General features: G+C 44.5%; 1 protein-coding gene across 1 annotated transcript; it reads left to right on the top strand.

Annotated features, from left to right (window-relative positions):
- The first annotated feature begins 8223 nt into the window (after positions 1-8223).
- LOC146072239 (E3 ubiquitin/ISG15 ligase TRIM25-like) lies at positions 8224-9915 on the top strand. Its single transcript, XM_083179570.1, has one exon. The coding sequence runs from the start codon at positions 8334-8336 to the stop codon at positions 9891-9893; it is 1560 nt and encodes a 519-aa protein (XP_083035696.1). The 5' UTR covers positions 8224-8333; the 3' UTR covers positions 9894-9915.
- The last annotated feature ends 253 nt before the right edge of the window (positions 9916-10168 follow it).

Raw genomic sequence — 10168 nt, 5'->3', positions numbered from 1 at the left:
TACAAACGAACGCGGAGGGGGAAGAAGAAGGGGACGAGACCCACGCCAGTGGAGAACGGAGACGCCATCACGCCAATCACCACGGTTTCAACGCCCATAGTCTTGGCTGATGACAATTTGAGAATTATTAATCTCTCAGATCACCATCTCAATGATGCCCACAAATCTTTACTCGCTAAAGGGCTATCTTTTTCACCCATTAATTCTTTCAATAGATTTCAGTGGGAAAAAGATCTCAAATTGTTCGGAAGAAAACTTCTCCTACACAAATTATACAATACCCCCACAGATACAAGTACTACGGAATCAATTGAGAGGACTTGGTCAACTGAGGAACAGGAAGCCATTGAGGCATTACATGAACTGGCATCAGGGAGTGCCACCAACTGCCCCCCAGAGACCAGACGACTGGATTTGTGCAAAAGGAAGTCTACCTACATGCCCCAGGACAACATATGTCCTAATGTCAAAGTCTTCATGGACATGGTTGGTGGAGACATGGATAAACTGGAAAAATCTAAGAATCTGCACTTACCAACAATGAATGATAATCTTACCAGCAATGAAAGGGCAGCCCTCAAGGAAATCAGAGGTTGGGAGGACGTTATTCTGAAGCCCTCAGACAAGGGAGGCAATATTGTCATCTGGCCTACAGAAATGTACCTTGTCGAAGTTAACAAACAACTACAGGACAAAACCTGTTATAAAAAACTATTCAGCAACCCCACCAGTGATTTCCTTGAAATATACAACAAAATGCTACGCCAATATAACCAACTGGGTACCATTACAAACAAAGAAACCACCTTTTTGCAGATCGAGCATCCGAAAGTACCCACCTTCTACCTTTTGCCGAAGGTACATAAACACCTTACTAGGCCCCCAGGGAGACCGATAGTCTCTGGCATTGGTGGCCTCCTTGAACCTGCCAGTAAGTTCATTGATGCATACCTTAGACACCACGTGTACAGCTTACCATCCTATTTGCAGGATACGGCCGACGTACTCAGAAAAATCGATGGTGTTTTCTTGGCCGTAGAGGACTACATTGTCACCATGGACGTCGAGTCCTTATACACCTGTATCCGACATCAGGACGGAATACATGCCGTACAGACCTTTCTGGAAACAGAGGGCCAACATGACTTTCACACCTTCCTGGTGGACCTTCTTGGCTTTGTTCTGGGTAAGAATTATTTTACCTTTAATGATTCATTCTTTCTCCAGGTCCGGGGAACAGCGATGGGCGCGGCTTGCGCGCCCACGTATGCCAACCTGTTCCTCGGATCCTGGGAAAGGGAGTGTGTCTTTTGTGATACCAATGATATCTATACCGACCTCATTGTAGGTTGGTATAGATACATTGATGATATCCTCATGCTCTGGCACGGGAGTCTGGAGGAATTGAAGGCATTTATTGACATACTCAATACTAACACACTTAATATTAAACTTACATACGAGTATAGTCAACAGAAAGCCACCTTCCTGGACCTCACGTTGTACAAGGATGAAGAGGGAGCACTCAAGACTGAACTGTTCAGAAAACAGACTTCCACCAATAGTCTGCTCCACCACCAGAGCTTTCACTTCCCCCCAACGGTTAAAAATCTACCTAAGGGTGAATTCCTGCGCCTTCGCAGAAATTGTACTGACCTCCAGTCCTATGACAACAAAAGCCAAGAACTCTCCAATAGGTTACTGAGTAGGGGGTACAGTAAAAGGTGCATTAAGAGTGCCAGATATCATGCCCGAACACAGGACAGGCAGACACTTATATTTCCTCAAAACAAGGCCAAGTCATCCTCACAGCCAATACGCTTCATAAGCAACTTTTGCAATGAATGGAGGGAACTACAAAATATTCTCTCCAGACATTGGCCCATTCTTCAAAATGACAGCACACTCAATGTAGTACTGGGGGAACGACCAGACTGTAGCTGGCGTAGAGCACCCAATCTCCACGACACTCTAGTACAGAGCCATTTCTCAAAAACCAGAAAGCCCATATTGGCAAAGGCTAACGGCACTTACCCCTGTGGCCATTGCAAGGCCTGTGCCTTCTTGGACAGGAGACTCTCTGTACTGGACAGGATCAACAAACAGATCAAAATTGCCGGATACTTCAACTGCGAGACCAAGAACTTAATCTATTGCTTGGAATGCCAATGTAATTTGAGATACGTTGGCATGACCACCCGTCCTCTGAAACAGAGAATACTCGAGCATGTTGGTAGTATTCGAAATGCAGCCTCCGACCTTAAAAAATTCAAGAAGTTAACATCCGTGGCACGTCATTTCCACAAACATCACGGAGGATCCTCCAAAGGCTTGAAAGCTTTCGGACTCGAACAACTCCATCTGGGCATTCGTGGTGGAGATATCACCAAGGAACTGTTAAAAAAGGAAAGTAGCTGGACTTTTAGACTCAATTCCGTCACCCCGACGGGCCTAAATGAATTTATCAATTATGGCGTCTTCCTTAAACCATGAAATCTCCACCTAATTTTCAGTCATCTGTTACGCTTCGCACTCTTTCCTTGCCTTTTGATAGTATCTATAACCACATAATAATAATAATGATAATAATTTTTTTACTCAACTATACTATGCCAGTTATCAATCTAACTCATATTGCTTTTCTTCCCTCATCCCCTCACCCTATATCACCACTTCACTCCAACCCAGCCGAATTACTACATGTCTAATATAATGGAGCACAAATTAATATCCATTCTCCCTTTATAATCACCATCCACTCACACTACGGATGTGAGTCATATTTATACATATCCACTTTCACATTCACCATTTGTATTTTTTTCACAATTTGGCACGGCTCTGCTTTTTATTGTTTTTTACTGTGTTATGTATAAATGTGCACCTACATGTCTCCTTCACCTGTGCATATATATGCACAGGTCTTAGGTCTCCTTTTTTTTAAATTTTTTTTTAAAATTTATTTATATAACTTTCTAACGTCACTATACGCACTATATACTCAGCATATTGCTATTTTCACTATAGGAAGAATTCAGTTTATGAACAAACATCCTCATGACATATGTATTATCAATCATAATATTAAATGCCAATGCAATACTGTGCCTAGCATGCAGCACTTCCTACCATATATACGCATATATGTTTTTAGCTAGTGCTTCTACTGTTCTGGGGACTTTTTACCTCCATCTCATACAATTAATTAATTAATTTCGCCACATATATTCTCCCTACGGGGTTTAATAAGGTCATAATTATTATAAGAATTCTACGCTGTTCTGATAATCAAACATAATCATTTCTCCCAGTCAATACCCTTTCACCTTCCTTTTCCTTCCTCCTTCCATCTGTTAAATGTATTTATCAATTAATCAATTAATTAAAAACCTTCCATTTAACTTATTTCAGGATGCTTTTTAGCCTCAACATGCACTTCCAATTAGGCTCAGATCCTACTCCCTCCCATTTTTCACCTGCCCCCATTTGGGATTGGCTAAGAATCATTTAAATACTGAACGCCAGAGCACACCTCTACACCGATTGAGAAAGCTTCCTAAGTGAAACGTACGTCTCGGTGTCCTAGGACCCCGCTGTGTACAAGCGGGACCCTGCACGCTTCACACATATCTACTTGGCTACTACTACTGCCCTGACAGCACGATATTCCCAGCACTGCACCCGGGAACCGGTGTCCGTGAGTTACCAACAGCCTTCAGGGCAATACTGTCATTATCTGCTTTTTAATGGTTGGAATTACAGGGTTATGGCAATACAACCCCCTACCTATATTTATTGATATCACATGTTGATTCACCTAGGCACTAAATTGTGAACCCGTATTGCATGGAGGATTTCTTTCTGCAATTACCTCACCCTGTCACCCTGCCTATACCAGTTGATGCCATATTTAAATGTATTGATCTACCTTAGGTTTTAAAGTGTGACTCCGTATTTATAGGGGATTCTTTCCTTCATATATATTTTCACCCTGTCACATACGTGGGACTTGTTCCCTCCATTTAAAAAATTTCAACATTGAACATAGTGTATTTGGGTAAGGTCGACACATAGTGTGTGCCGACACAAGACTACAGACCAGGACTTTATTCTAAACTATTGTGTATATTCCATCATAGATATCCATCTGACTGGGAGTTGTATGCACTAAATTGTGAACCTGTATTGCATGGAGGATTTCTCTCTCCAATTACCCCACCCCGTCACCCTGCCTATACCAGCTGATGCTATATTTAAATGTATTGATTGACCTTAGGTTTTAAAGTGTGACTCCGTATTTATAGGGGATTCTTTCCTTCATATATATATTTTCACCCTGTCACACACGTGGGACTTGTTCCCTCCATTTAAAAAAATTTCAACATTGAATATAGTGTATTTGGGTAAGGTCGACACATAGTGTGTGCCGACACAAGACTACAGACCAGGACTGCAATCTAAACCATTGTGTATATTCCATCATAGATATCCATCTGATTGGGAGTTGTATGCACTAAATTGTGAACCTGTATTGCATGGAGGATTTCTCTCTCCAATTACCCCACCCTGTCACCCTGCCTATATCAGTTGATGCTATATTTGAATATATTGATTGACCTTAGGTTTTAAAGTGTGACTCCGTATTTATAGGGGATTTTTTCCTTCATATATATTTTTTCCTTCATATATATTTTCACCCTGTCACATACGTGGGACTTGTTCCCTCCATTCATCAAAAATTTTCAACATTGAATATAGTGTATTTGGGTAAGGTCGGCACATAGTGTGTGCCGACACAAGACTACAGACCAGGACTGCACTCTAAACCATAGTGTATATTCCACCATAGATATCCATCTGACTGGGAGTTGCATGCACTAAATTGTGAACCTGTATTGCATGGAGGATTTCTCTCTCCAATTACCCCACCCTGTCACCCTGCCTATACCAGTTTATGCTATATTTGAATGTATTGATTGACTTAAGGTTTTAAAGTGTGACTCCGTATTTATAGGGGATTCTTTCCTTCATATATATTCTCACCCTGTCACATACGTGGGACTTGTTCCCTCCATTCATCAAAAATTTCAACATTGAATATAGTGTATTTGGGTAAGGTCGACACATAGTGTGTGCCGACACAAGACTACAGACCAGGACTGCATTCTAAACCACTGTGTATATTCTACCATAGATATCCATCTGACTGGGAGTTGTATCAATTTTTGTTAGCCCATTTCTTTCTTGGGCTTGCAGCCAATTAGAGCAAGATATTCAGTCTTATGTGAAGTACAGATTGTGCATTTTCTGAAATCTCCTCCTTTTTTACAACCTTTGCACGGTATAGCAGCGACCCACTAGGAACAATACCAGAGTGCACCCTGTGCTTCCTTCTGCAATTCACTACCCAGATATACCGCTCAACCATTGTTCACTACGTCCACATGCGTACACACTGGACAGTAGCGTATACCTGGGATTAAAGTGAAATTGCTCTTCTTTTCTGGCATCTCCCATAGTCGGGGTTCTCTCATCCCCAGGGGACCCATTACCTGACTCTGCGCTGTCACTGTATAACAGGGCCAGGTTGGTCACCCCTGGAGACAGCAGAAACCTCCTTTTTGTCTTAACTCCTGTACCTGTGACGCTCGCAGAGTCCGCTCAACTGTGCAGTTGTCCGGTTGCCATCATATGCACAGGCAGCAGCCACTAGGCGAGCATTTTCAACCCAGGTACTTCACCACAATTCTCAATTTCTCTTGGATCTTGCAGTCCAATTAGAGTGAGATTATACACAGTTTTCAACCATAAGAAAGTAATTAAGATAACAATAAGTTGTACTACCAGACAGTGTGCCATTTGTTACGCATTTATTAGATATGTGCTTATGATAACCAATATGGTTAATTGAAGACGTGCTTAGTCTGAAATAATCCTTTACAGGAATACGCTGATATTACAGCCATATTGAACAGAGGCATTTAGCCCATTTTCAGACCCAGATATCATATTTTCACGATCTTTTCTCAATTTTTTCTATTCATGTTATCTGTATGTCCTCGTCTCATGTTCGTCTCTTGATCCAATAACAGGATCAATTTTAGTATTAATAAAGTTGATATTTTAGACTGATACGTTTATATTATAGAAGGCAGTGCCCCACCCGGGAGTTTCTTTCCTGATATTCTCCCTTGAATATCAACCCGTTCCCAGAAAGAATATCCCAGGCAGGAAGCCCCAGCAGCAGGCCCAGCAGTGACCACGGCCGGAGGATCGAGACTGGCTGGAGCCGGCACCCGCAGCAGATACAGGTAGACCTGTACCCACACCTACCAGCCAACCTAGGGGGCCCACAGGCTACATTATATGCCCAGAGACATGTGAATATTCCCTGCCCGTATGACTGTTTGGTACCAGCCGGCATCCCTGTGTAGCTGAGTGTGGCAACGCTCTGCGCCCACACTAGCAATCCCTGGAGGGTGCACAGTACCTGGCGAAGGCCGATTCACCCCACTGATGGATTACGCCCCGTAACTGGCATCCAGAGACTCCTTTCCTATACAGTACCTACCCATTCCCCACGACAGCCCTGGAGTTAAACCCTGTGTAAGTTCCTGGAAGGCATGGTTCAATTTACTAGGACTTGCATAGTTTACTATTGGAACTTCAACTCTTAGCCCATGGAGCGATAGTGCCACCCGATGGCCACAGTAGCAAAGTACAGCCATTTATATAAAAGGAAAATATCTTTAATGTTCGGCCTGCGATATTCTTCTTGGACCGTGAGTCTGACACAGGCTCCGTGTAGGACTTGCCGGCTTAAACAGTAGAGTGTACCCGGGTACGTAGGGCAAGTTATATTGTAATGTTATGGTGATGCCTTTGAAAAGTCTGGATATTGTGTATCGTGAATTTGTATTTGTATCCTTATATTGATGTAATTTGTGTTGAGGTATTCGCCTTGCTCTAAGGCTAAAAAGGTTGGCGCCCCTAGTCGCGGGCCCAGAATAAAAGGTCAAAAGCAGATCTGTGTTGTCTGGTTTTTGCTACCCATCCCAAAGAACGAGAAGACTCCTGACCGGAAACGGAGAAGACTTGGTGAGGACCGGTGGTAGCCGGCAAAGTAAGGTAACCCCACCCCCGTGTCCGGGGCCTACACATACAATCACAGAAGAAATACAAAAATATTCATTTCTAAACTTTTTGTCATATATTCTGTTATGGTGTGTACAGACGGTGAGATATGGCTTCCGATGTTGCCGATATAGTGAACATCGGAAGCCATATGGCATCCAGAACGCATGCTTTTTTAGGGCGTGTGAGCTCAAATCAGCTGCCAAATAGAGAGGGCAGGCAAGACTATATAGTGCAGATCTGCAGTATATAGTCTAAATCAGGCATGTCCAACGTTGGCCCTCCAGATGTTTTGAAACTACACATCCCAGCATGCTTTGCAATAGTTTTAGCATTCTCTATTAGCAAAACGGTGGCAAAGCATGCTGGGATGTGTAGTTTCAAAACATCTGGAGGGCCAACGTTGGACATGCCTGGTCTAAATTGTACCCCTCTAGCATGCCGTGCGATGCGAGTCCCGATCCGATCTGATCCCATCGGGACTCACATAGCACGGCATATCACCCCCGTGTGTACACACCGTAACAGTCGTTGTTTGTAAATAAAAGTAATTCAGATTCATAACAAAAGTTTGCTTTATTTTTACATCCAATAAAGGTCTGAAATAGGGAAATTTACTTAAAATCCATCATTTCAGTCTAATAGCTACAAAAACAAAATTTTTCAGATAAAACTATTTCTTCTTGCTGGGGGTGAGCGGTGACAGTGAGCATTAGAGCAGGACTGCCTGCGCGCTGTCACCATTCACCATTCACCCGGTCAGTATTCAATTGCACCCCCCAGCATACGCGGATTCCCCCGCGCTCCTTTTTTGGAGCAGAAGCAGCAAGAAAAAATGCAGTGGGCTCCCTGCATTAGCCACAACCCTCGCTGTTTGAGGGAATCCTTGCCGTCCTGTGACAGCAATGATTCCCCCAGAACCAGCGGCCAGGGTGGGGGTTAAACAGCGAGGTTTTGTGTAATCTCCGCCGTGTAACCCCCTCGCATTGTAATACTGCCCTCAAATTTCGTGTTGACCGGAGTAATTACTGTGGAAACATACGAGACACACCCACTGAGCTCAGCTGCACCCTGTTTGCAGAATGTGCCCTCACTGGTATCTGAGTGACAGCTCAGCCGCACCCTGTGTGCAGAATGTGACCTCACTGGTTTCTGAGTGTCAGAGACTTTCACTTTCATTTCTCCCTCCTGCTGCAGCGATGGCGTCTGCTGATCTGAGACAGGAGCTGGACTGTTCCATCTGCCTGAGCATTTATACAGATCCTGTAACCCTGAGATGTGGCCACAACTTCTGCCGGGTCTGTATTGATCGTGTGCTGGATACACAGGAGGGGGCTGGAGTTTATAGCTGTCCTGAGTGCAGAGCAGAGTGTCAGGAGCGTCCTGCACTGCAGAGGAACATAACGCTGTGTAACATAGTGGGGAGGTTCCTGTCTGCTCGGCCAGATCAGGAGGAGACCGGGATCTGCTGCACTTACTGTGTGGACTCTCCTGTACCTGCTGCTAAGTCCTGTCTGCATTGTGAGGCTTCTCTGTGTGATAAACACCTGAGAGTACACAGCAAGTCAGCAGAACACGTCTTATGTGATCCCACCACTGCCCTGGGGAACAGGAAATGCTCCGTCCATAAGAAGGTCCTGGAGTATTACTGCACTGAGGATGCTGCCTGTATCTGTGTGTACTGTATTGGACTCGATGGAGAACATCGGGGACACCGGGTGGAGATGCTGGATGAGGCCTCTGAGAAGAAGAAGGAGACGCTGAGGAATGTTCTGCAGAAACTGACCACAAAGAGAGCGGAGACTGAGAAAAGAGTCCAGAGACTGCAGGAGCGCAGGAGAGAGGATCAGGGAAAAGCAGCGGGTGTAACAGAGACAGTCACTGCCCTGTTTAGAGACATCAGGAGACAGCTGGAAGACCTAGAGAAGAGAGTCCTGAGTGAGATCTCCAGGCAGGAACAGCGCGTTTCACTCTCAGTCTCTGATCTGATCCAGCAGCTGGAAATAAAGAAGGACGAGCTGTCCGGGAAGATGCGTCACATTGAGGAGCTGTGTAACATGTCTGACGCAGTGATTGTCTTACAGGAACCAGACACAGGGGACTTGTGTGACACTGAGGACACAGAGAGACATGATAACCAGGTCCGTGGTGCAGGAGGTCTGGATGTGGGACTCATCTCAGAGACATCACACACATTATCTGATATAATAACAGGGATAAATACAGGGATCTATGTGCAGGAACCTACAGACCTATTACTGGATGTAGCCACAACTGCTAATAATATACAGATATCAGGTGACAGGAAATCTGCATCCAGGTCACATATAAACCAGAATCGCCCAGTAACACCAGAGAGATTTCAGTATTATCAGGTAATAAGCACCAGGGGATTCTCCTCAGGGCGACATTACTGGGAGGTGGATGTCAGTAAGTCAGAGTACTGGGTGGTGGGGATGTGTTATCCCAGTATAGACAGGAGAGGAGGTCAGTCATACATTGGAGATAATAACAAGTCCTGGTGTCTGTGTAGGAGGGAGTATAATCAGTACTCAGTGATACATGACAGTACAGAGATCCGGTTACCTGACAATATCCCCTGTGGCAGAGTGAGGGTATACCTGGATTATGAGGCAGGACAGATGTCATTTTATTCTCTGTGTGACCCCATCAGACACTTACACACCTACACTGCCGCCCTCACTGAGCCCCTCCATGCTGCATTACGTGTATGGGGCGGAATACTGCCCTATATATAGGTACTATATGCATGCCCAGCTATGTGTGTTACAGTGCTGTAGTGTACAAGGATCTGATGCAGTGCAGTGCGGGCTGTGTGTGTTACAGTACTGTAGTGTACAAGGATATGAAGCAGTGCAGTGCGGGCTGTGTGTGTTACAGTACTGTAGTGTACAAGGATCTGATGCAGTGTGGGCTATGTGTGTTACAGTACTGTAGTGTACAATAATCTGCCGCATTGCACTGCAGGCTGTGTGTGTTACAGTACTGTAGTGTACAAGGATCTGATGCAGTG

This window comes from Crinia signifera, chromosome 4 (genome assembly GCF_055691185.1).
Source record: "Crinia signifera chromosome 4, ASM5569118v1, whole genome shotgun sequence".
In the NCBI taxonomy this organism is placed as follows: Eukaryota; Metazoa; Chordata; class Amphibia; order Anura; family Myobatrachidae; genus Crinia; species Crinia signifera.
Note: the sequence above shows the minus strand (reverse complement) of the source record. Positions and strands in the feature narration are given on the sequence as shown.

What these genes read in the sequence shown, in the direction of transcription:
- LOC146072239 (XM_083179570.1), top strand. Translation starts at nt 8,334, where the DNA reads ATGGCGTCTGCTGATCTGAGACAGGAGCTGGACTGTTCCATCTGCCTG.